General features: G+C 63.9%; 1 protein-coding gene across 1 annotated transcript in view; it reads right to left on the bottom strand.

The window, feature by feature from the left end:
• Window positions 1-305: 305 nt before the first annotated feature.
• LOC141126676 (folate receptor alpha-like) overlaps window positions 306-27,395 on the bottom strand; it is a 48,895-nt gene continuing 21,805 nt past the window's right edge. Inside the window, exons 2-5 of the mRNA XM_073612641.1 lie at window positions 7,866-8,007; window positions 6,373-6,561; window positions 5,477-5,612; window positions 306-2,509 (exon numbers count right to left, since the gene is read on the bottom strand). Coding sequence (XP_073468742.1) covers window positions 2,232-2,509; window positions 5,477-5,612; window positions 6,373-6,561; window positions 7,866-7,991 — 729 coding nt within the window. The 5' untranslated portion in view covers window positions 7,992-8,007 and the 3' untranslated portion in view covers window positions 306-2,231. The remainder of the gene's footprint in view (window positions 2,510-5,476; window positions 5,613-6,372; window positions 6,562-7,865; window positions 8,008-27,395) is intronic.

Consider the following 27,395-nt stretch of genomic DNA (forward strand, 5'->3'; position numbering starts at 1 on the left):
ATAAAAGCAATCCCCAGGTGCACCCTTCTGTATCTTTAGGAATTCTGCACATTTTCTAGAACATCTGATCAGAAATGTGGCCCTAACCACATATAGGGAGTAGATAAAGTTAACGTTAGATAATCATTCACACTATGGTATTGCAATAAATATAGTGCTGTACAGAGATCACTGAGCCAGTCATATCAGTCTCTGTACAAGAGGAGCTTACACTCTAATGTCCCCCCAGTATATAATTCATAACCTTTTGGTTTCCTCCAGTTTGATGATAGAGAAAAGAAAAAAGTCAGAGGCGGATAAAACCATTTCCATGTTAAGGATTTATTTCCCGGTTGTGTTTTATTCGGAGTTCTCTTAGAAAACATTGACATCATTTTTTCCTGGAAACGTTGCAGCAGATGCAAAGTTCCCTTACAATAATACTATAAGATTAGGGTTAGATGAGGCAGGGGAGGAAAGAAATCAACCAGGACCCGGCACCACGTTCAGTTGGATTTCACTACTCAATTATTACAAGGCCGTCTCCACCCAAAACCACATTTTATAATGGAGCTCCAATTGTCTTTTTATGCTCTGCTAGGCTAAGCTGTCCAGCCTCCTCTTCAATGGAGTGCACCTTCTATATATATTCCTATAAACCATTCACAATTATACAGCGACACCACACATTCCATATATTCCATATATTCCTATGGAACGTTCATTAGGGGGAGCGATGACACCACACAGCTGGCATGCACCACCTATAAATTCCTATGGGGCATACACTAGGGGTAGCAATGACAGCACACAGCTGGAGTGCTCTACCTATATATTCCAATGGAATGTCCACTAGGGGGGCAATGATGTCACACAGCTGGAGTGCACTACCTATATATTCCAATGGAATGTCCACTAGGGGGCAATGATGCCACACAGCTGGAGTGCTCTACCTATATATTCCAATGGAGCATCCACTAGGGGGCAATGATGCCACACAGCTGGAGTGCTCTACCTATATATTCCAATGGAGCATCCACTAGGGGGCAATGATGCCACACAGCTGGAGTGCACTACCTATATATTCCAATGGAGCATCCACTAGGGGGCAATGATGCCACACAGCTGGAGTGCTCTACCTATATATTCCAATGGAGCATCCACTAGGGGACAATGATGCCACACAGCTGGAGTGCACTACCTATATATTCCAATGGAGCATCCACTAGGGGGCAATGATGCCACACAGCTGGAGTGCTCTACCTATATATTCCAATGGAGCATCCACTAGGGGACAATGACAGCACATAGTTGGTGTGCACTACCCATATATTCCATGGAGCTTACACTAGGGGCAAATTACACCACAGCTGGAGTGCACGATCTATGTATTCCAATGGAGTGCCCACTAGGTGGGGGCAATGACTCTACACAGCTGAGTACACCACCTATAAATTCTAATGAAGCGTCCCACTGGGGGGGTCAATGACAACACAGCTGGTAATGCACCCGTTACTGGCCCCTGGAGGCCTGCCAATAGGAACACATAGAAAATACAGTCCAGGGATAGGAAACTTCAGCCCTTCATTCTAAGGTAGGTTATAGAGTTGGGGGGGGGATCTTCCCATCAGAGTCAAAAGACAGTAGGAGCGCCCCCCAGTGGTGGGCATCAAACCATGTGGGGTTCCAGTCAATACAAAAATTTGGTCCCAGTCCCACGTAGGGTGTAGACCGGTGGAGGGTGAATTCAGGCACTGGCCTCGCATTGGAGTCTCAAGCAGCGAGGTTCCCAGCTCCTCCCACCAGCAGGTCTGTAATGGTTTCCGACGTTTTTAACATTCTGGTGTATTTTTTTTTTTTGAGACTCGGAGGAGAATGTAGAATCAGGATTGGGTTTGGGCCTATTGAAAAAAGACAAGCGACAGGCGAGGACATTGACTCCGCCTCTAATTGGTGGGTATGGGTTCACCCAGCCTGTGCTCACCATTTTCAGAGGTAAATGAAGCTCAGATGTTCAGAACAAAATTTAGCAGCAAAGTACACGTCAGTTCATTTAACTATAATTCAAACCAATTTGTCAGTCTGACAGTGGCATCTGAAAACCAGGAAGGTGCACAGGTGTGCGTTCCTAGTCCTCTGCTATAACATTACAACATAAACTCCGGTATATTTGCCATTGGTTGATGCAGCCAGCTCCATGTATATACATTTCCCGTGTCCCGCAAAATAAAAAGCTCAGATCCAGACCGGCGTTACCAGGCCCAGAAGACGCAAAGAGGCGCCAGGAGCGCCAGCAGCCACGGACGAGGGGTTTCAGCGGAGTTCAGGAGGTCGGCGTAGTATTTGGCGACGGCCACGTTGGGGTTAGCGGTACCGTTCTCGAACCAGAGCTGCATGCAGAGCCCGCTGTTGCGCTTGTGCGTGGTGTACTTGTAGGAGTTGCTCCAGACTTTCTCGCAGAAATCCTTGGCGGAGGGAAAGACGTCGGTGAACTTGCGGCACCCCTTCCCGGCCGGACACCTGTTCATCCCTGCTCGGGAAAGGAGGAGGAGGAGAATTAAAAGGGGGGCTCTGCCCAGTGCTAGGCATGCAAAGAATGGTCACATGACATAACCTCACGGGTCATATTGGAAAATAATACAACTTTATAATATCTTACTGCCTGCTGTGACACTGGCCTCTCCTGGGATCTAGTGTCAGGTCCTGTCCCAGGTCCGTGGCCATGGGCACTTCTGGGGATCCACTGATTGGCGCCACTTTAATTTGTGAAGAGCTGTGTGGCTCCACCTTCAAACAATGGGTACCCTTCAGCCGGGCTCTCCTGCTGCAGTACCTACCTGTATTATCCCCCCCCCCCCCCCCATGTGCCTCTTGTGTCCTTGCTGTATGCCTCCAGACCCTGGGTACCCTTGTGTCTCCAGTGCACCTCTTGATTCCAAAAGCCTTCGCTGTCCATGTGTCATCTGGCCCCCCAGTGACTCCAGTGTGGTCCCAGTCCCCATCTCATCTAAGGACTCCTGTATGCCCCAGTCCCTGTGTCATCTATTATCTCCAGCGTGCCCAGTGACTACAAGTGCCCTCCTTGCCCCAGTCCCAGTGTCATCCAAGGACTTCTCCAGAGTGCTCAGTGATTCCAAGTGCCCTCGCTGTCCACGTGTCATTTAGTGATTCCAAGCTGACCCCCCCCCCCCCCCAGTTCCCGTATCTTCTAGTGTTCTAGTGCAGGCTTTTTCAACCTTTTAACCCTAGAGGAACCCCAAAAAATTATTTTTCAGGTCTCTAAGGAACCCTTACTAAAACCAATTCATCAGGGGTCAATAGGAACAATGCCCCTTATACTGGTGGTCTATAGGAAGAATGTTCCCCTTAAAGTGGTGCTCAGAATGCCACCCTTAAAGACAGCTAAAAAGATATTTTGTGTCATGCTGCTGGCTTTGCTAAATGATGCTGAACCTTGAACTCTGTAGGCATCATCAAAAAGGTGGTTCATCAGCAACAGCTCAAGGAACCCCTAACAACCTCTGGAGGAACCCCGGGTTCCAAGGAACCCTGGTTGAGAATGGCTGTTCTAGTGTCTCCAGTGCAAAGAGGGACTTCAAGTGCCCTCCCTGTCCCAGTCCTCAATTCATCTAAAGAAATCCCATATGCCCAGTTATATCAAGTGCCCTTCCTGTCAACGTGTCATCTGTTGTCTCCAGTGTGCCTAGTGACTCCTTGTTCGCTTCCTATCCCAGTCCCTATGTCATCTAAAGGACTCCAGTGCGCCCAATAATTCCAAGTGCCCTCGCTGTCCATGTGTCCAGTGCGGCCCCGGGCCCCGTTGTCATCTAAGGACTCCCATGTGCCCCTGTGTCTCCAGTGTGCCTAGTAACTTCAAGTGCCCTCCTTGTCCCAGTCCCCATGTCATCTAAGGACTCCTCCAGTGTGTCGAGTGATTTTCAAGTGCCCTCGCTGTCCATGTGTCATTTCGTGATTCCAAAACTGGCCCCCAGTTCCCGTAGCCTCTAGTGTCTAAAGTGCAAAAAGTGACTTCAAGTGCCCTCCTTGTCCCATGTCATCCAAGAACTCCTCCTATGTACCCATCTAAGGGCTCCAGTGCTTCCAAGTGCCTTCTCCATCCTTGTATTATCTAGTGACTCCAAGTGCACCCCCAATCCCTGTGTCATCTAGGTGTGCCCAGTGTCTCTAATTGCACTCCTAGTCCGCATCTCATCTAAGGACTCCCATGTGCCCAGCGATTGCAAGTGCCCTCCTTGTCCCAGTCTCCGTGTCATCTAAGGACTCCTCCAGTGTGGCCAGTGATTTTCAAGTGCCCTTGCGGTCCATGTGTCATCCAGTGACTCCAAGTGCGCCCCCAGTTCCCATGTCATCTAGTGACTCCAGTGTGCCTAGTGACTTTAAGTGCACTCCTCGTCTCCATGTCATCTAAGGACTCCAGTGTGCCCAGTGATTCTAAGTGCACCCCCTAATCCCAGTGTCATCTAGTGACTCCGAGTGCACTCCCAGTCCCCATATAATCTAAAGACTCCAGTGTGCCCAATGACTGCAGGCGTGGTCCCAGTCCCCATATCATCTAAGGACTCCAGTGTGCCCAGTGACTCCAGGTGTGGTCCCAGTCCCCATATCATCTAAGGACTCCAGTGTGCCCAGTGACTCCAGGTGTGGTCCCAGTCCCCATATCATCTAAGGACTCCAGTGTGCCCAGTGACTCCAGGTGTGGTCCCAGTCCCCATATCATCTAAGGACTCCAGTGTGCCCAATGACTCCAGGCGTGGTCCCAGTCCCCATATCATCTAAGGACTCCAGTGTGCCCAGTGACTCCAGGTGTGGTCCCAGTCCCCATATCATCTAAGGACTCCAGTGTGCCCAGTGACTCCAGGTGCGGTCCCAGTCCCCATATCATCTAAGGACTCCAGTGTGCCCAATGACTCCAGGCGTGGTCCCAGTCCCCATATCATCTAAGGACTCCAGTGTGCCCAATGACTCCAGGCGTGGTCCCAGTCCCCATATCATCTAAGGACTCCAGTGTGCCCAGTGACTCCAGGCGTGGTCCCAGTCCCCATATCATCTAAGGACTCCAGTGTGCCCAGTGACTCCAGGTGTGGTCCCAGTCCCCATATCATCTAAGGACTCCAGTGTGCCCAATGACTCCAGGTGCGGTCCCATTCTCCATGTCATCTAATGACTCCAGTGCACCCCCAGTCCCTATGTCATCTTAGCGACTCCAGTGCACCCAGTGTCTCCAATTGCATCCCCAGTCCCTGTGTCTAGTGTCTCCAGTGACTGCAAGTGCGCTCCCAGTCCCCATGTCATATAGTTTGTCTGGGCGGGTCTTCACATCATATGGTTCTAGTAAATCTAATGTATTGATTTGGTAAGGATGGATTCCAGATAATGATTGAAATTAGGAGCCACGCCCATACACACAGTTTTATGGCATAGACCCCCTGCAGTGGCACGGGCCGGTTCGGGTCGGACAGTAGATGGCGCCACTCACCGGTGCTCCAGTCCCAGCCTTTGTGCCAATTCTCCATACAGGTGTATTCTCCACTGCAGTCCTTGTACCAGGTCTCACAGTCCTCGATACACAGGGGGACGTCCACAATCCGCTCCTTCCTCCAGCTTTGATCCACCTGCAATGGAGACTTAAAGGGTTACTCCAATACTAACATTTCATCGTATGGTAGATGCTGGAGGGTTCAGACTATATAGTGGCATTAGGCCAAAGGCCGGGACAAGGGGTGGCAGGAGAGGCGGCTGCTCTGGGTGCAGTGGGGATTGGGGGGGTTGTGCAAGAAGGGGTGATTTGGAGAGGGGGGGCGCGGAGGAGTACTAGGAGGGTGGATTTCTGTTACACCATGCTGTTACATAATCTGGACCTAGGGTTGCCACCTTTTCTTCAGGCCAAACCCGGACACTTTAGCGGCACAGGGCACTTTTTTTTTTCATAGTATACACTATAGGATTATAACAGACCTGGGGCACCTTTGGGTGCCCCAAAGAGAGTGGTAATGCAGCGCGCTGCGGCAAACATGCCAAGCCTGCTCCCAGACAGCGGCCCGCAGCTCCCGGACGGCAACAGATTTTTCCACGACTATCTCAGCTACTTGGGGAGCTGCAGCCCAATCTGAATAATGTGTCCAGGCAGACTGAAACCCGGACACATAATTCCTGACTCTGACTGTCCGGGTGAATCCCGGACAGGTGGCAACCTTATCCGGACCACTACACTGTGTATGATGTGTTTTATATTACATTGTCCTAACTGCTGTAGATCACCTTACACTCTATACACTGTGCTATAACACCGCATACCCAAAACAGCTGTACTCTGTATTATATGTTACACTATGGGTCTCCACTGTCCATAGGATTCCCCTCCCCCTTCCTTACCCACTGGATCCAGGGCCCCAGGTTGGGGGAGCACTCATAGAAGCAGGTGTCATGGATGAAGTGCGTCTTACACTCATCGCTCATCACCCCACAATGGTTCCAGTCGAAGTTGTACAGATAGGATTGGTCCATGTGGGCGGCCTCACTGACATTCACTGTGCAGCACGACTTACTCTGCCAGGGGGAGCACTGCAGGGGCAGAATGGTGGTTAGTAATTGCTGATCTCACTCAGAAGTAACAACAACCTTCACAAGACTACCCTCACTACCCCCCCACATGACTACCCTCACTACCCAACATGACTACCCTCACTACCCCCCCACATGACTACCCTCACTACCCCCCCACATGACTACCCTCACTACCCAACATGACTACCCTCACTACCCCCCCACATGACTACCCTCACTACCCCCCCACATGACTACCCTCACTACCCAACATGACTACCCTCACTACCCCCCCCACATGACTACCCTCACTACCCCCCCCATATGACTACCCTCACTACCCCCCCACATGACTACCCTCACTACCCCCCCCCCACATGACTACCCTCACTACCCCCCCACATGACTACCCTCACTACCCCCCCCCCCACATGACTACCCTCACTACCCCCCCCACATGACTACCCTCACTACCCCCCCCACATGACTACCCTCACTACCCCCCCCACATGACTACCCTCAATACCCCCACATGACTACCCTCAATACCCCCACATGACTACCCTCAATACCCCCACATGACTACCCTCACTACCCCCCCCACATGACTACCCTCAATACCCAACATGACTACCCTCAATACCCCCACACGACTCACCTCAATACCCCCACATGACTCCCCTCAATACCCCCACATGACTCCCCTCACTACCCCCCCCCACATGACTACCCTCACTACCCCCCCCACATGACTACCCTCACTACCCCCCCCCACATGACCACCCTCACTACCCCCCCCACATGACCACCCTCACTACCCCCCCCCCACATGACTACCCTCATAACCCCACATGACTACCCTCAATACCCCCACATGACTACCCTCAATACCCCCACATGACTACCCTCACTACCCCCACATGACTCCCCTCAATATCCCACAGGACTACCCTCACTACCCCACAGGACTACCCTCACTACCCCACAGGACTACCCTCACTACCCCCACATGACTCCCCTCAATATCCCACAGGACTACCCTCACTACCCCACAGGACTACCCTCACTACCCCACAGGACTACCCTCACTACCCCACTGGTTACCCCCCCCCCCCCACACACACACACACACACACACACACACACACACACACACACACACATATGACTACCCTCACTACCCCCACATGACTCCCCTCACTACCCCACTGATCACCCCCCACATGACTACCCTCAATACCCCAATGATCACCCCCCACATGACTACCCTCAATATCCTTCTAATCAACTAAGGATCTCCCCGATGCTTTTCCACCCCTCACCTTGCCATATAAGTTGCCCTCAGGGCCCGGATCTTTCTTGTGGTGTTTGCCGTCCATACACTGATCCATGTAGTCAGCAGCAGACAAAAGGGAAATACACGCCAGGAGGACAATCCAGTGCAGCATGACTCTGCAATAAGGTCTGTAATTACAACAAAGGCATTAAAAAGGGGTTCTCTACATTAGAGAACACAGGTTGTCATGTTATTACTAACTGTAGCTTAACTGCCCCATGTTGAAGACGATCATTCTGGTATCCCAACAAATCAGTCAAGGACAGATCAGTGAAGTCATTACACCAAACCCTTAATAGCAATGTCCACACCACCAACTTCCTTATATTAAGTAATCTGTACCATGGCCATCATCTCCATCATGACCATTACTCTATGTTGGTGATTAATATATCTACCGTAAGGACAGAACTTGTGATACATTTCCTGCAGATGTCAGGAGGACATATCCCGGCCACAGGTCCCAGGGGGAGGACGCATCCCGGCCACAGACCCCAGGAGGTCAGGGGGAGGACACATCCCGGCCACAGACCCCAGGAGGAGGAGGATGCATCCCGGCCACAGACCCCAGGAGGAGGAGGAGGAGGACGCATCCCGGCCACAGACCCCAGGAGGAGGAGGAGGAGGACGCATCCCGGCCACAGACCCCAGGAGGAGGAGGAGGACGCATCCCGGCCACAGACCCCAGGAGGAGGAGGAGGACGCATCCCGGCCACAGACCCCAGGAGGAGGAGGAGGACGCATCCCGGCCACAGACCCCAGGAGGAGGAGGAGGACGCATCCCGGCCACAGACCCCAGGAGGAGGAGGAGGACGCATCCCGGCCACAGACCCCAGGAGGAGGAGGAGGACGCATCCCGGCCACAGACCCCAGGAGGAGGAGGAGGACGCATCCCGGCCACAGACCCCAGGAGGAGGAGGACGCATCCCGGCCAAAGACCACAGGTGGAGGAGGACGCATCCCGGCTACAGACCCCAGGAGGAGGAGGACGCATCCCGGCCACAGACCCCAGGAGAAGGAGGACGCATCCCGGCCACAGACCCCAGGAGGAGGAGGACGCATCCCGGCCACAGACCCCAGGAGGAGGAGGACGCATCCCGGCCACAGACCCCAGGAGGAGGAGGACGCATCCCGGCCACAGACCCCAAGAGGAGGAGGACGCATCCCGGCCACAGACCCCAAGAGGAGGAGGACGCATCCCGGCCACAGACCCCAAGAGGAGGAGGAGGACGCATCCCGGCCACAGACCCCAAGAAGAGGAGGAGGACGCATCCCGGCCACAAACCCCAGGAGGAGGAGGAGGAGGACGCATCCCGGCCACAGACCCCAGGAGGAGGAGGAGGACGCATCCCGGCCACAGACCCCAGGAGGAGGAGGAGGACGCATCCCGGCCACAGACCCCAGGAGGAGGAGGAGGACGCATCCCGGCCACAGACCCAAGGAGGACGCATCCCGGCCACAGACCCAAGGAGGAGGAGGAGGACGCATCCCGGCCACAGACCCCAGGAGGAGGAGGAGGACGCATCCCGGCCACAGACCTCAGGAGGAGGAGGAGGAAGCATCCCGGCCACAGACCCCAGGAGGAGGAGGAGGACGCATCCCGGCCACAGACCCCAGGAGGAGGAGGAGGACGCATCCCGGCCACAGACCCGAGGAGGAGGAGGACGCATCCCGGCCACAGACCCCAGGAGGAGGAGGAGGACGCATCCCGGCCACAGACCCCAGGAGGAGGAGGAGGACGCATCCCGGCCACAGACCCCAGGAGGAGGAGGAGGACGCATCCCGGCCACAGACCCCAGGAGGAGGAGGAGGAGGAGGAGGAGGAGGAGGAGGAGGAGAAGGACGCATCCCGGCCACAGAGCCCAGAAGGAGGAGGAGGACGCATCCGGCCACAGAGCCCAGGAGGAGGAGGAGGACGCATCCCGGCCACAGACCCAAGGAGGAGGAGAAGGAGGACGCATCCCGGCCACAGACCCAAGGATGAGGAGGAGGACGCATCCCGGCCACAGACCCCAGGAGGAGGAGGAGGACGCATCCCGGCCACAGACCCAAGAAGGAGGAGGAGGACGCATCCCGGCCACAGACCCCAGGAGGAGGAGGAGGACGCATCCCGGCCACAGACCGGAGGAGGAGAAGGACGCATCCCGGCCACAGAGCCCAGGAGGAGGAGGAGGACGCATCCCGGCCACAGAGCCCAGGAGGAGGAGGAGGAGGAGGAGGAGGAGGAGGAGGAGGAGGAGGAGGAGGAGGAGGAGGAGGAGGACGCATCCCGGCCACAGAGCCCAGGAGGAGGAGGAGGAGGACGCATCCCGGCCACAGACCCAAGGAGGAGGAGGAGGAGGAGGAGGAGGAGGAGGAGGAGGAGGAGGACGCATCCCGGCCACGGACCCAAAGGAGGAGGAGGAGGAGGAGGAGGACGCATCCCGGCCCCAGAGCCCAGGAGGAGGAGGAGGAGGAGGAGGAGGAGGAGGAGGAGGAGGACGTATCCCGGCCCCAGAGCCCAGGAGGAGGAGGAGGACGCATCCCGGCCACAGAGCCCAGGAGGAGGAGGAGGAGGAGGAGGACGCATCCCGGCCACAGAGCCCAGGAGGAGGAGGAGGACGCATCCCGGCCACAGAACCCAGGAGGAGGAGGAGGAGGACGCATCCCGGCCACAGAGCCCAGGAGGAGGAGGAGGACGCATCCCGGCCACAGAGCCCAGGAGGAGGAGGAGGACGCATCCCGGCCACAGACCCCAGGAGGAGGACGCATCCCGGCCACAGAGCCCAGGAGGAGGAGGAAGACGCATCCCGGCCCCAGAGCCCAGGAGGAGGAGGAGGAGGAGGAGGAGGAGGAGGAGGAGGAGGAGGACGTATCCCGGCCCCAGAGCCCAGGAGGAGGAGGAGGACGCATCCCGGCCACAGAGCCCAGGAGGAGGAGGAGGACGCATCCCGGCCACAGAGCCCAGGAGGAGGAGGAGGAGGAGGACGCATCCCGGCCACAGAGCCCAGGAGGAGGAGGAGGAGGAGGAGGACGCATCCCGGCCACAGAGCCCAGGAGGAGGAGGAGGAGGAGGACGCATCCCGGCCACAGAGCCCAGGAGGAGGAGGAGGAGGAGGAGGACGCATCCCGGCCACAGAGCCCAGGAGGAGGAGGAGGAGGACGCATCCCGGCCACAGAGCCCAGGAGGAGGAGGAGGAGGAGGACGCATCCCGGCCACAGAGCCCAGGAGGAGGAGGAGGAGGAGGAGGAGGACGCATCCCGGCCACAGAGCCCAGGAGGAGGAGGAGGACGCATCCCGGCCACAGAGCCCAGGAGGAGGAGGAGGACGCATCCCGGCCACAGACCCCAGGAGGAGGAGGAGGACGCATCCCGGCCACAGACCCCAGGAGGAGGAGGAGGACGCATCCCGGCCACAGACCCCAGGAGGAGGAGGACGCATCCCGGCCACAGAGCCCAGGAGGAGGAGGAGGACGCATCCCGGCCACAGAGCCCAGGAGGAGGAGGAGGACGCATCCCGGCCACAGAGCCCAGGAGGAGGAGGAGGACGCATCCCGGCCACAGAGCCCAGGAGGAGGAGGAGGACGCATCCGGCCACAGAGCCCAGGAGGAGGAGGAGGACGCATCCCGGCCACAGAGCCCAGGAGGAGGAGGAGGACGCATCCCCGGCCACAGACCCCAGGAGGAGGAGGACGCATCCCGGCCACAGACCCCAGGAGGAGGAGGACGCATCCCGGCCACAGACCCCAGGAGGAGGAGGACGCATCCCGGCCACAGACCCCAGGAGGAGGAGGACGCATCCCGGCCACAGACCCCAGGAGGAGGAGGACGCATCCCGGCCACAGACCCCAGGAGGAGGAGGACGCATCCCGGCCACAGACCCCAAGAGGAGGAGGACGCATCCCGGCCACAGACCCCAAGAGGAGGAGGACGCATCCCGGCCACAGACCCCAGGAGGAGGAGGACGCATCCCGGCCACAGACCCCAGGAGGAGGAGGACGCATCCCGGCCACAGACCCCAGGAGGAGGAGGACGCATCCCGGCCACAGACCCCAGGAGGAGGAGGACGCATCCCGGCCACAGACCCCAGGAGGAGGAGGACGTATCCCGGCCACAGACCCCAGGAGGAGGAGGACGCATCCCGGCCACAGACCCAAGGAGGAGGAGGAGGAGGACGCATCCCGGCCACAGACCCCAGGAGGAGGAGGAGGAGGAGGAGGACGCATCCCGGCCACAGACCCCAGGAGGAGGAGGAGGACGCATCCCGGCCACAGACCCCAGGAGGAGGAGGAGGAGGAGGAGGAGAAGGACGCATCCCGGCCACAGAGCCCAGGAGGAGGAGGAGGACGCATCCCGGCCACAGAGCCCAGGAGGAGGAGGAGGAGGAGGAGGAGGACGCATCCCGGCCACAGACCCCAGGAGGAGCAGGAGGCATCCCGGCCACAGACCCAGGAGGAGCAGGAGGAGGACGCATCCCGGCCACAGACCCCAGGAGGAGGAGGAGGAGGAGGAGGAGGAGGAGGAGGAGGAGGACGCTTCCCGGCCACAGAGCCCAGGAGGAGGAGGAGGACGCATCCCGGCCACAGAGCCCAGGAGGAGGAGGAGGACGCATCCCGGCCACAGAGCCCAGGAGGAGGAGGAGGACGCATCCCGGCCACAGACCCCAGGAGGAGGAGGACGCATCCCGGCCACAGACCCCAGGAGGAGGAGGACGCATCCCGGCCACAGACCCCAGGAGGAGGAGGACGCATCCCGGCCACAGACCCCAGGAGGAGGAGGACGCATCCCGGCCACAGACCCCAAGAGGAGGAGGACGCATCCCGGCCACAGACCCCAAGAGGAGGAGGACGCATCCCGGCCACAGACCCCAGGAGGAGGAGGACGCATCCCGGCCACAGACCCCAGGAGGAGGAGGACGCATCCCGGCCACAGACCCCAGGAGGAGGAGGACGCATCCCGGCCACAGACCCCAGGAGGAGGAGGACGCATCCCGGCCACAGACCCAAGGAGGAGGAGGAGGAGGACGCATCCCGGCCACAGACCCCAGGAGGAGGAGGAGGACGCATCCCGGCCACAGACCCCAGGAGGAGGAGGAGGAGGAGGAGGAGGAGGAGAAGGACGCATCCCGGCCACAGAGCCCAGGAGGAGGAGGAGGACGCATCCCGGCCACAGAGCCCAGGAGGAGGAGGAGGAGGAGGAGGAGGAGGAGGACGCATCCCGGCCACAGACCCCAGGAGGAGGAGGAGGATGCATCCCGGCCACAGACCCCAGGAGGAGGAGGATGCATCCCGGCCACAGACCCCAGGAGGAGCAGGAGGCATCCCGGCCACAGACCCCAGGAGGAGCAGGAGGAGGACGCATCCCGGCCACAGACCCCAGGAGGAGGAGGAGGAGGAGGAGGAGGAGGAGGAGGAGGAGGAGGACGCTTCCCGGCCACAGACCCCAGGAGGAGGAGGAGGAGGAGGAGGACGCTTCCCGGCCACAGACCCCAGGAGGAGGAGGAGGACGCATCCCGGCCACAGACCCCAGGAGGAGGAGGAGGACGCATCCCGGCCACAGACCCCAGGAGGAGGAGGAGGACGCATCCCGGCCACAGACCCCAGGAGGAGGAGGAGGCATCCCGGCCACAGACCCCAGGAGGAGGGGGAGGAGGAGGAGGAGGCATCCCGGCCACAGACCCCAGGAGGAGGGGGAGGAGGAGGAGGAGGAGGAGGAGGAGGAGGCGGCATCCCGGCCACAGACCCCAGGAGGAGGAGGAGGACGCATCCCGGCCACAGACCCCAGGAGGAGGAGGAGGAGGAGGAGGAGGAGGAGGAGGGCGCATCCCGGCCACAGACCCCAGGAGGAGGAGGAGGAGGAGGAGGAGGAGGAGGACGCATCCCGGCCACAGACCCCAGGAGGAGGAGGAGGACGCTTCCCGGCCACAGACCGCAGGAGGAGGAGGAGGACGCATCCCGGCCAAAGACCCCAGGAGGAGGAGGAGGAGGCATCCCGGCCACAGACCCCAGGAGGAGGAGGCATCCCGGCCACAGACCCCAGGAGGAGGGGGAGGAGGAGGAGGAGGAGGCATCCCGGCCACAGACCCCAGGAGGAGGAGGAGGAGGAGGAGGAGGAGGAGGCATCCCGGCCACAGACCCCAGGAGGAGGAGGAGGACGCATCCCGGCCACAGACCCCAGGAGGAGGAGGAGGAGGAGGAGGGCGCATCCCGGCCACAGACCCAGGAGGAGGAGGAGGAGGAGGAGGAGGAGGAGGACGCATCCCGGCCACAGACCCCAGGAGGAGGAGGAGGACGCTTCCCGGCCACAGACCGCAGGAGGAGGAGGAGGACACTTCCCGGCCACAGAGCCCAGGAGGAGGAGGAGGACGCATCCCGGCCACAGAGCCCAGGAGGAGGAGGAGGAGGACGCATCCCGGCCCCAGAGCCCAGGAGGAGGAGGAGGAGGAGGAGGAGGAGGAGGAGGAGGAGGACGTATCCCGGCCCCAGAGCCCAGGAGGAGGAGGAGGACGCATCCCGGCCACAGAGCCCAGGAGGAGGAGGAGGAGGACGCATCCCGGCCACAGAGCCCAGGAGGAGGAGGAGGACGCATCCCGGCCACAGAACCCAGGAGGAGGAGGAGGAGGAGGAGGAGGACGCATCCCGGCCACAGAGCCCAGGAGGAGGAGGAGGACGCATCCCGGCCACAGAGCCCAGGAGGAGGAGGAGGACGCATCCCGGCCACAGACCCCAGGAGGAGGACGCATCCCGGCCACAGAGCCCAGGAGGAGGAGGAAGACGCATCCCGGCCCCAGAGCCCAGGAGGAGGAGGAGGAGGAGGAGGAGGAGGAGGAGGAGGAGGAGGAGGACGTATCCCGGCCCCAGAGCCCAGGAGGAGGAGGAGGACGCATCCCGGCCACAGAGCCCAGGAGGAGGAGGAGGACGCATCCCGGCCACAGAGCCCAGGAGGAGGAGGAGGAGGAGGGCGCATCCCGGCCACAGAGCCCAGGAGGAGGAGGAGGAGGAGGAGGACGCATCCCGGCCACAGAGCCCAGGAGGAGGAGGAGGAGGAGGACGCATCCCGGCCACAGAGCCCAGGAGGAGGAGGAGGAGGACGCATCCCGGCCACAGAGCCCAGGAGGAGGAGGAGGAGGACGCATCCCGGCCACAGAGCCCAGGAGGAGGAGGAGGAGGAGGACGCATCCCGGCCACAGAGCCCAGGAGGAGGAGGAGGAGGAGGACGCATCCCGGCCACAGAGCCCAGGAGGAGGAGGAGGACGCATCCCGGCCACAGAGCCCAGGAGGAGGAGGAGGACGCATCCCGGCCACAGACCCCAGGAGGAGGAGGAGGACGCATCCCGGCCACAGACCCCAGGAGGAGGAGGACGCATCCCGGCCACAGAGCCCAGGAGGAGGAGGAGGACGCATCCCGGCCACAGAGCCCAGGAGGAGGAGGAGGACGCATCCCGGCCACAGAGCCCAGGAGGAGGAGGAGGACGCATCCCGGCCACAGAGCCCAGGAGGAGGAGGAGGACGCATCCCGGCCACAGAGCCCAGGAGGAGGAGGAGGACGCATCCCGGCCACAGAGCCCAGGAGGAGGAGGACGCATCCCGGCCACAGACCCCAGGAGGAGGAGGACGCATCCCGGCCACAGACCCCAGGAGGAGGAGGACGCATCCGGCCACAGACCCCAGGAGGAGGAGGACGCATCCCGGCCACAGACCCCAGGAGGAGGAGGACGCATCCCGGCCACAGACCCCAGGAGGAGGAGGACGCATCCCGGCCACAGACCCCAAGAGGAGGAGGACGCATCCCGGCCACAGACCCCAAGAGGAGGAGGACGCATCCCGGCCACAGACCCCAGGAGGAGGAGGACGCATCCCGGCCACAGACCCCAGGAGGAGGAGGACGCATCCCGGCCACAGACCCCAGGAGGAGGAGGACGTATCCCGGCCACAGACCCCAGGAGGAGGAGGACGCATCCCGGCCACAGACCCAAGGAGGAGGAGGAGGAGGACGCATCCCGGCCACAGACCCCAGGAGGAGGAGGAGGAGGAGGACGCATCCCGGCCACAGACCCCAGGAGGAGGAGGAGGACGCATCCCGGCCACAGACCCCAGGAGGAGGAGGAGGAGGAGGAGGAGGAGAAGGACGCATCCCGGCCACAGAGCCCAGGAGGAGGAGGAGGACGCATCCCGGCCACAGAGCCCAGGAGGAGGAGGAGGAGGAGGAGGACGCATCCCGGCCACAGACCCCAGGAGGAGCAGGAGGCATCCCGGCCACAGACCCCAGGAGGAGCAGGAGAAGGACGCATCCCGGCCACAGACCCCAGGAGGAGAGGAGGAGGAGGAGGAGGAGGAGGAGGAGGAGGAGGAGGAGGACGCTTCCCGGCCACAGAGCCCAGGAGGAGGAGGAGGACGCATCCCGGCCACAGAGCCCAGGAGGAGGAGGAGGACGCATCCCGGCCACAGAGCCCAGGAGGAGGAGGAGGACGCATCCCGGCCACAGAGCCCAGGAGGAGGAGGAGGACGCATCCCGGCCACAGACCCCAGGAGGAGGAGGACGCATCCCGGCCACAGACCCCAGGAGGAGGAGGACGCATCCCGGCCACAGACCCCAGGAGGAGGAGGACGCATCCCGGCCACAGACCCCAGGAGGAGGAGGACGCATCCCGGCCACAGACCCTAGGAGGAGGAGGACGCATCCCGGCCACAGACCCCAAGAGGAGGAGGACGCATCCCGGCCACAGACCCAAGAGGAGGAGGACGCATCCCGGCCACAGACCCCAGGAGGAGGAGGACGCATCCCGGCCACAGACCCAGGAGGAGGAGGACGCATCCCGGCCACAGACCCCAGGAGGAGGAGGACGCATCCCGGCCACAGACCCCAGGAGGAGGAGGAGGAGGACGCATCCCGGCCACAGACCCCAGGAGGAGGAGGAGGACGCATCCCGGCCACAGACCCCAGGAGGAGGAGGAGGAGGAGGAGGAGGAGGAGAAGGACGCATCCCGGCCACAGAGCCCAGGAGGAGGAGGAGGACGCATCCCGGCCACAGAGCCCAGGAGGAGGAGGAGGAGGAGGAGGACGCATCCCGGCCACAGACCCCAGGAGGAGGAGGAGGATGCATCCGGCCACAGACCCCAGGAGGAGGAGGATGCATCCCGGCCACAGACCCCAGGAGGAGCAGGAGGCATCCCGGCCACAGACCCCAGGAGGAGCAGGAGGAGGACGCATCCCGGCCACAGACCCCAGGAGGAGGAGGAGGAGGAGGAGGAGGAGGAGGAGGACGCTTCCCGGCCACAGACCCCAGGAGGAGGAGGAGGAGGAGGACGCTTCCCGGCCACAGACCCCAGGAGGAGGAGGAGGACGCATCCCGGCCACAGACCCCAGGAGGAGGAGGATGCATCCCGGCCACAGACCCCAGGAGGAGCAGGAGGCATCCCGGCCACAGACCCCAGGAGGAGCAGGAGGAGGACGCATCCCGGCCACAGACCCCAGGAGGAGGAGGAGGAGGAGGAGGAGGAGGAGGAGGAGGAGGAGGAGGAGGAGGACGCTTCCCGGCCACAGACCCCAGGAGGAGGAGGAGGAGGAGGACGCTTCCCGGCCACAGACCCCAGGAGGAGGAGGAGGACGCATCCCGGCCACAGACCCCAGGAGGAGGAGGAGGACGCATCCCGGCCACAGACCCCAGGAGGAGGAGGAGGCATCCCGGCCACAGACCCCAGGAGGAGGGGGAGGAGGAGGAGGAGGAGGCATCCCGGCCACAGACCCCAGGAGGAGGGGGAGGAGGAGGAGGAGGAGGAGGAGGAGGCGGCATCCCGGCCACAGACCCCAGGAGGAGGAGGAGGACGCATCCCGGCCACAGACCCCAGGAGGAGGAGGAGGAGGAGGAGGAGGAGGAGGAGGGCGCATCCGGCCACAGACCCCAGGAGGAGGAGGAGGAGGAGGAGGAGGAGGAGGAGGAGGACGCATCCCGGCCACAGACCCCAGGAGGAGGAGGAGGACGCTTCCCGGCCACAGACCGCAGGAGGAGGAGGAGGACGCATCCCGGCCAAAGACCCCAGGAGGAGGAGGAGGAGGCATCCCGGCCACAGACCCCAGGAGGAGGAGGCATCCCGGCCACAGACCCCAGGAGGAGGGGGAGGAGGAGGAGGAGGAGGCATCCCGGCCACAGACCCCAGGAGGAGGAGGAGGAGGAGGAGGAGGAGGAGGAGGCATCCCGGCCACAGACCCCAGGAGGAGGAGGAGGACGCATCCCGGCCACAGACCCCAGGAGGAGGAGGAGGAGGGCGCATCCCGGCCACAGACCCCAGGAGGAGGAGGAGGAGGAGGACGCATCCCGGCCACAGACCCCAGGAGGAGGAGGAGGACGCTTCCCGGCCACAGACCGCAGGAGGAGGAGGAGGAGGACACTTCCCGGCCACAGAGCCCAGGAGGAGGAGGAGGACGCATCCCGGCCACAGAGCCCAGGAGGAGGAGGAGGAGGACGCATCCCGGCCACAGAGCCCAGGAGGAGGAGGAGGAGGAGGAGGAGGACGCATCCCGGCCACAGACCCCAGGAGGAGGAGGACGCATCCCGGCCACAGACCCCAGGAGGAGGAGGAGGACGCATCCCGGCCACAGACCCCAGGAAGAGGAGGAGGAGGAGGAGGCATCCCGGCCACAGACCCCAGGAGGAGGAGGAGGAGGAGGCATCCCGGCCACAGACCCCAGGAGGAGGAGGAGGAGGAGGAGGAGGAGGTGGCATCCCGGCTACAGACCCAGGAGGAGGAGGAGGAGGACGCATCCCGGCCACAGACCCCAGGAGGTCAGGAGGAGGAGGACGCATCCCGGCCACAGACCCCGGGAGGAGGAGGAGGATGCATCCCGGCCACAGACCCCAGGAGGAGGAGGAGGAGGAGGAGGAGGGCGCATCCCGGCCACAGACCCCAGGAGGAGGAGGAGGAGGAGGAGGAGGAGGAGGACGCATCCCGGCCACAGACCCCAGGAGGAGGAGGAGGAGGACGCTTCCCGGCCACAGACCGCAGGAGGAGGAGGAGGACGCTTCCCGGCCACAGAGCCCAGGAGGAGGAGAAGGAGGACGCATCCCGGCCACAGACCCAAGGATGAGGAGGAGGACGCATCCCGGCCACAGACCCCAGGAGGAGGAGGAGGACGCATCCCGGCCACAGACCCAAGAAGGAGGAGGAGGACGCATCCCGGCCACAGACCCCAGGAGGAGGACGCATCCCGGCCACAGACCGGAGGAGGAGGAGGAGGAGGAGGAGAAGGACGCATCCCGGCCACAGAGCCCAGGAGGAGGAGGAGGACGCATCCCGGCCACAGAGCCCAGGAGGAGGAGGAGGAGGAGGAGGAGGAGGAGGAGGAGGACGCATCCCGGCCACAGAGCCCAGGAGGAGGAGGAGGAGGACGCATCCCGGCCACAGACCCAAGGAGGAGGAGGAGGAGGAGGAGGACGCATCCCGGCCACGGACCCAAAGGAGGAGGAGGAGGAGGAGGAGGACGCATCCCGGCCCCAGAGCCCAGGAGGAGGAGGAGGAGGAGGACGTATCCCGGCCCCAGAGCCCAGGAGGAGGAGGAGGACGCATCCCGGCCACAGAGCCCAGGAGGAGGAGGAGGACGCATCCCGGCCACAGAGCCCAGGAGGAGGAGGAGGAGGAGGACGCATCCCGGCCACAGAGCCCAGGAGGAGGAGGAGGACGCATCCCGGCCACAGAGCCCAGGAGGAGGAGGAGGAGGACGCATCCCGGCCACAGAGCCCAGGAGGAGGAGGAGGAGGACGCATCCCGGCCACAGAGCCCAGGAGGAGGAGGAGGACGCATCCCGGCCACAGAGCCCAGGAGGAGGAGGAGGACGCATCCCGGCCACAGACCCCAGGAGGAGGACGCATCCCGGCCACAGAGCCCAGGAGGAGGAGGAGGACGCATCCCGGCCCCAGAGCCCAGGAGGAGGAGGAGGAGGAGGAGGAGGAGGAGGACGTATCCCGGCCCCAGAGCCCAGGAGGAGGAGGAGGACGCATCCCGGCCACAGAGCCCAGGAGGAGGAGGAGGACGCATCCCGGCCACAGAGCCCAGGAGGAGGAGGAGGAGGAGGAGGACGCATCCCGGCCACAGAGCCCAGGAGGAGGAGGAGGAGGAGGAGGACGCATCCCGGCCACAGAGCCCAGGAGGAGGAGGAGGAGGACGCATCCCGGCCACAGAGCCCAGGAGGAGGAGGAGGAGGAGGAGGACGCATCCCGGCCACAGAGCCCAGGAGGAGGAGGAGGAGGACGCATCCCGGCCACAGAGCCAGGAGGAGGAGGAGGAGGAGGACGCATCCCGGCCACAGAGCCCAGGAGGAGGAGGAGGAGGAGGAGGAGGACGCATCCGGCCACAGAGCCCAGGAGGAGGAGGAGGACGCCATCCCGGCCACAGAGCCCAGGAGGAGGAGGAGGACGCATCCCGGCCACAGAGCCCAGGAGGAGGAGGAGGACGCATCCCGGCCACAGAGCCCAGGAGGAGGAGGAGGACGCATCCCGGCCACAGAGCCCAGGAGGAGGAGGACGCATCCCGGCCACAGAGCCCAGGAGGAGGAGGAGGACGCATCCCGGCCACAGAGCCCAGGAGGAGGAGGAGGACGCATCCCGGCCACAGAGCCCAGGAGGAGGACGCATCCCGGCCACAGAGCCCAGGAGGAGGAGGAGGACGCATCCCGGCCACAGAGCCCAGGAGGAGGAGGAGGACGCATCCCGGCCACAGAGCCCAGGAGGAGGAGGAGGACGCATCCCGGCCACAGAGCCCAGGAGGAGGAGGACGCATCCCGGCCACAGACCCAGGAGGAGGAGGACGCATCCCGGCCACAGACCCCAGGAGGAGGAGGACGCATCCCGGCCACAGACCCCAGGAGGAGGAGGACGCATCCCGGCCACAGACCCCAGGAGGAGGAGGAGGACGCATCCCGGCCACAGACCCCAAGAGGAGGAGGACGCATCCCGGCCACAGACCCCAGGAGGAGGAGGACGCATCCCGGCCACAGACCCCAGGAGGAGGAGGACGCATCCCGGCCACAGACCCCAGGAGGAGGAGGACGCATCCCGGCCACAGACCCCAGGAGGAGGAGGACGCATCCCGGCCACAGACCCCAGGAGGAGGAGGACGCATCCCGGCCACAGACCCAAGGAGGAGGAGGAGGAGGACGCATCCCGGCCACAGACCCCAGGAGGAGGAGGAGGAGGAGGAGGACGCATCCCGGCCACAGACCCCAGGAGGAGGAGGAGGACGCATCCCGGCCACAGACCCCAGGAGGAGGAGGAGGAGGAGGAGGAGGAGAAGGACGCATCCCGGCCACAGAGCCCAGGAGGAGGAGGAGGACGCATCCCGGCCACAGAGCCCAGGAGGAGGAGGAGGAGGAGGATGCATCCCGGCCACAGACCCCAGGAGGAGCAGGAGGCATCCCGGCCACAGACCCCAGGAGGAGCAGGAGGAGGACGCATCCAGGCCACAGACCCCAGGAGGAGGAGGAGGAGGAGGAGGAGGAGGAGGAGGAGGAGGAGGAGGACGCTTCCCGGCCACAGACCCCAGGAGGAGGAGGAGGAGGACGCTTCCCGGCCACAGACCCCAGGAGGAGGAGGAGGACGCATCCCGGCCACAGACCCCAGGAGGAGGAGGAGGACGCATCCCGGCCACAGACCCCAGGAGGAGGAGGAGGCATCCCGGCCACAGACCCCAGGAGGAGGAGGAGGCATCCCGGCCACAGACCCCAGGAGGAGGGGGAGGAGGAGGAGGAGGAGGCATCCCGGCCACAGACCCCAGGAGGAGGGGGAGGAGGAGGAGGAGGCGGCATCCCGGCCACAGACCCCAGGAGGAGGAGGAGGACGCATCCCGGCCACAGACCCCAGGAGGAGGAGGAGGAGGAGGAGGAGGGCGCATCCCGGCCACAGACCCCAGGAGGAGGAGGAGGAGGAGGAGGAGGAGGAGGAGGAGGAGGAGGAGGAGGAGGAGGAGGACGCATCCCGGCCACAGACCCCAGGAGGAGGAGGAGGACGCTTCCCGGCCACAGACCGCAGGAGGAGGAGGAGGAGGACGCATCCCGGCCACAGACCCCAGGAGGAGGAGGAGGAGGCATCCCGGCCACAGACCCCAGGAGGATGAGGAGGAGGCATCCCGGCCACAGACCCCAGGAGGAGGGGGAGGAGGAGGAGGAGGCATCCCGGCCACAGACCCCAGGAGGAGGAGGAGGAGGAGGAGGAGGAGGAGGAGGAGGAGGAGGCATCCCGGCCACAGACCCCAGGAGGAGGAGGAGGAGGAGGAGGAGGAGGAGGGCGCATCCCGGCCACAGACCCCAGGAGGAGGAGGAGGAGGAGGAGGAGGAGGAGGAGGAGGAGGAGGACGCATCCCGGCCACAGACCCCAGGAGGAGGAGGAGGACGCTTCCCGGCCATAGACCGCAGGAGGAGGAGGAGGACACTTCCCGGCCACAGAGCCCAGGAGGAGGAGGAGGACGCATCCCGGCCACAGAGCCCAGGAGGAGGAGGAGGAGGACGCATCCCGGCCACAGAGCCCAGGAGGAGGAGGAGGACGCATCCCGGCCACAGAGCCCAGGAGGAGGAGGAGGAGGAGGAGGACGCTTCCCGGCCACAGACCCCAGGAGGAGGAGGACGCATCCCGGCCACAGACCCCAGGAGGAGGAGGACGCATCCCGGCCACAGACCCCAGGAGGAGGAGGACGCATCCCGGCCACAGACCCCAGGAGGAGGAGGAGGACGCATCCCAGCCACAGACCCCAGGAAGAGGAGGAGGAGGAGGAGGCATCCCGGCCACAGACCCGAGGAGGAGGAGGAGGAGGAGGAGGAGGAGGAGGTGGCATCCCGGCTACAGACCCCAGGAGGAGGAGGAGGAGGAGGAGGACGCATCCGGGCCACAGACCCCAGGAGGTCAGGAGGAGGAGGACGCATCCCGGCCACAGACCCCGGGAGGAGGAGGAGGATGCATCCCGGCCACAGACCCCAGGAGGAGGAGGAGGAGGAGGAGGAGGAGGAGGAGGAGGAGGAGGGCGCATCCCGGCCATAGACCCCAGGAGGAGGAGGAGGAGGAGGAGGAGGAGGAGGACGCATCCCGGCCACAGACCCCAGGAGGAGGAGGAGGACGCTTCCGGCCACAGACCGCAGGAGGAGGAGGAGGACGCTTCCCGGCCACAGAGCCCAGGAGGAGGAGGAGGACGCTTCCCGGCCACAGAGCCCAGGAGGAGGAGGAGGACGCATCCCAGCCACAGAGCCAGGAGGAGGAGGAGGACGCATCCCGGCCACAGAGCCCAGGAGGAGGAGGAGGACGCATCCCGGCCACAGAGCCCAGGAGGAGGAGGAGGACGCATCCCGGCCACAGAGCCCAGGAGGAGGAGGAGGAGGGCGCTTCCCGGCCACAGACCGCAGGAGGAGGAGGACGCTTCCCGGCCACAGACCGCAGGAGGAGGAGGAGGACGCTTCCCGGCCACAGACCCCAGGAGGAGGAGGAGGACGCATCCCGGCCACAGACCCCAGGAGGAGGAGGAGGACGCATCCCGGCCACAGACCCCAGGAGGAGGAGGACGCATCCCAGCCACAGACCCCAGGAAGAGGAGGAGGAGGAGGAGGCGGCATCCCGGCCACAGACCCCAGGAGGAGGAGGAGGAGGAGGAGGAGGAGGAGAAGGAGGAGGAGGAGGCATCCCGGCTACAGACCCGAGGAGGAGGAGGAGGAGGAGGAGGAGGAGGTCAGGAGGAGGTCAGGAGGAGGAGGACGCATCCCGGCCACAGACCCCAGGAGGTCAGGAGGAGGAGGACACATCCCGGCCACAGACCCCGGGAGGAGGAGGACGACGCATCCCGGCCACAGACCCCGGGAGGAGGAGGAGGAGGAGGAGGAGAACGCATCCCGGCCACAGACCCCAGGAGGAGGAGGAGGAGGAGGAGGAGGAGGAGGAGGAGGAGAACGCATCCTGGCCACAGACCCCAGGAGGAGGAGGAGGAGGAGGAGGAGGAGGAGGAGGAGAACGCATCCCGGCCACAGACCCGAGGAGGAGGAGGAGGAGGAGGAGAACGCATCCCGGCCACAGACCCCAGGAGGAGGAGGACGCATCCCGGCCACAGACCCCAGGAGGAGGAGGAGGAGGAGGAGAACGCATCCCGGCCACAGACCCGAGGAGGAGGAGGAGGAGGAGGAGGAGGAGGAGGAGGAGGAGGAGGAGGAGGAGGAGGAGGAGGAGGAGGCATCCCGGCCACAGACCCCGGGAGGTCAGGAGGAGGAGGACGCATCCCGGCCACAGACCCCGGGAGGTCAGGAGGAGGAGGACGCATCCCGGCCAAAGACCCCGGGAGGTCAGGAGGAGGAGGACGCATCCCGGCCAAAGACCCCGGGAGGTCAGGAGGAGGAGGACGCATCCCGGCCACAGACCCCAGGAGGTCAGGAGGAGGAGGACGCATCCCGGCCACAGACCCCAGGAGGAGGAGGACGCATCCCGGCCACAGAGCCCAGGAGGAGGAGGAGGACGCATCCCGGCCACAGAGCCCAGGAGGAGGAGGAGGAGGAGGACGCATCCCGGCCACAGAGCCCAGGAGGAGGAGGAGGACGCATCCCGGCCACAGAGCCCAGGAGGAGGAGGAGGAGGACGCATCCCAGCCACAGAGCCCAGGAGGAGGAGGAGGACGCATCCCGGCCACAGAGCCCAGGAGGAGGAGGAGGACGCATCCCGGCCACAGACCCCAGGAGGAGGACGCATCCCGGCCACAGAGCCCAGGAGGAGGAGGAGGACGCATCCCGGCCCCAGAGCCCAGGAGGAGGAGGAGGAGGAGGAGGAGGAGGAGGACGTATCCCGGCCCCAGAGCCCAGGAGGAGGAGGAGGACGCATCCCGGCCACAGAGCCCAGGAGGAGGAGGAGGACGCATCCCGGCCACAGAGCCCAGGAGGAGGAGGAGGAGGAGGAGGACGCATCCCGGCCACAGAGCCCAGGAGGAGGAGGAGGAGGAGGACGCATCCCGGCCACAGAGCCCAGGAGGAGGAGGAGGAGGAGGAGGAGGAGGAGGAGGAGGACGCATCCCGGCCACAGAGCCCAGGAGGAGGAGGAGGAGGACGCATCCCGGCCACAGAGCCCAGGAGGAGGAGGAGGAGGAGGACGCATCCCGGCCACAGAGCCCAGGAGGAGGAGGAGGAGGAGGACGCATCCCGGCCACAGAGCCCAGGAGGAGGAGGAGGACGCATCCCGGCCACAGAGCCCAGGAGGAGGAGGAGGACGCATCCCGGCCACAGACCCCAGGAGGAGGAGGAGGACGCATCCCGGCCACAGACCCCAGGAGGAGGAGGACGCATCCCGGCCACAGACCCCAGGAGGAGGAGGACGCATCCCGGCCACAGAGCCCAGGAGGAGGAGGAGGACGCATCCCGGCCACAGAGCCCAGGAGGAGGAGGAGGACGCATCCCGGCCACAGAGCCCAGGAGGAGGAGGAGGACGCATCCCGGCCACAGAGCCCAGGAGGAGGAGGAGGACGCATCCCGGCCACAGAGCCCAGGAGGAGGAGGAGGACGCATCCCGGCCACAGAGCCCAGGAGGAGGAGGAGGACGCATCCCGGCCACAGAGCCCAGGAGGAGGAGGAGGACGCATCCCGGCCACAGACCCCAGGAGGAGGAGGAGGACGCATCCCGGCCACAGACCCCAGGAGGAGGAGGACGCATCCCGGCCACAGACCCCAGGAGGAGGAGGACGCATCCCGGCCACAGACCCCAGGAGGAGGAGGACGCATCCCGGCCACAGACCCCAAGAGGAGGAGGACGCATCCCGGCCACAGACCCCAAGAGGAGGAGACGCATCCGGCCACAGACCCCAGGAGGAGGAGGACGCATCCCGGCCACAGACCCCAGGAGGAGGAGGACGCATCCCGGCCACAGACCCCAGGAGGAGGAGGACGCATCCCGGCCACAGACCCAGGAGGAGGAGGACGCATCCCGGCCACAGACCCAAGGAGGAGGAGGAGGAGGACGCATCCCGGCCACAGACCCCAGGAGGAGGAGGAGGAGGAGGACGCATCCCGGCCACAGACCCCAGGAGGAGGAGGAGGAGGAGGACGCATCCCGGCCACAGACCCCAGGAGGAGGAGGAGGAGGAGGAGGAGGAGGAGGAGGAGAAGGACGCATCCCGGCCACAGAGCCCAGGAGGAGGAGGAGGACGCATCCCGGCCACAGAGCCCAGGAGGAGGAGGAGGAGGAGGACGCATCCCGGCCACAGACCCCAGGAGGAGGAGGAGGAGGATGCATCCCGGCCACAGACCCCAGGAGGAGCAGGAGGCATCCCGGCCACAGACCCCAGGAGGAGCAGGAGGAGGACGCATCCCGGCCACAGACCCCAGGAGGAGGAGGAGGAGGAGGAGGAGGAGGACGCTTCCCGGCCACAGACCCCAGGAGGTCAGGAGGAGGAGGACGCATCCCGGCCACAGACCCCGGGAGGTCAGGAGGAGGAGGACGCATCCCGGCCAAAGACCCCGGGAGGTCAGGAGGAGGAGGACGCATCCCGGCCAAAGACCCCGGGAGGTCAGGAGGAGGAGGACGCATCCCGGCCACAGACCCCAGGAGGTCAGGAGGAGGAGGACGCATCCCGGCCACAGACCCCAGGAGGAGGAGGACGCATCCCGGCCACAGACCCCAGGAGGAGGAGGAGGGCGCATCCCGGCCACAGACCCCAGGAGGAGGAGGACGCATCCCGGCCACAGACCCCAGGAGGAGGAGGACGCATCCCGGCCACAGACCCCAGGAGGAGGAGGACGCATCCCGGCCACAGACCCCTGGAGGAGGAGGAGGACGCATCCCGGCCACAGACCCCAGGAGGAGGAGGACGCATCCCGGCCACAGACCCCTGGAGGAGGAGGAGGACGCATCCCGGCCACAGACCCCAGGAGGAGGAGGACGCATCCCGGCCACAGACCCCAGGAGGAGGAGGACGCATCCCGGCCACAGACCCAGGAGGAGGAGGACGCATCCCGGCCACAGACCCCAGGAGGAGGAGGACGCATCCCGGCCACAGACCCCAGGAGGAGGAGGACGCATCCCGGCCCCAGACACCTGGAGGAGGAGGACACATCCCGGCCACAGACCCATGGAGGTCAGGAGGACGCATCCCGGCCACAGACCCCAGGAGGACGCATACCGGCCACAGACCCCAGGAGGTCCGGAGGAGGACGCATCCCGGCCACGGTTCCCAGGAGGTCAGGAGGAGCACGCATCCCGGCCACAGACCCCAGGAGGTCAGGAGGAGGAGCACGCATCCCGGCCACAGACCCCAGAAGGTCAGGAGGACGCATCCCGGCCACAGACCCCAGAAGGTCAGCAGGACGCATCCCGGCCACAGACCCCAGAAGGTCAGGAGGACGCATCCCGGCCACAGACCCCAGGAGGTCAGGAGGACGCATCCCGGCCACAGACCCCAGGAGGTCAGGAGGACGCATCCCGGCCACAGACCCCAGGAGGTCAGGAGGACGCATCCCGGCCACAGACCCCAGGAGGTCAGGAGGACGCATCCCGGCCACAGACCCCAGGAGGTCAGGAGGACGCATCCCGGCCACA

The sequence above is a fragment of the Aquarana catesbeiana genome, linkage group LG02 (assembly GCF_042186555.1).
Source record: "Aquarana catesbeiana isolate 2022-GZ linkage group LG02, ASM4218655v1, whole genome shotgun sequence".
Lineage (NCBI taxonomy): Eukaryota > Metazoa > Chordata > Amphibia > Anura > Ranidae > Aquarana > Aquarana catesbeiana.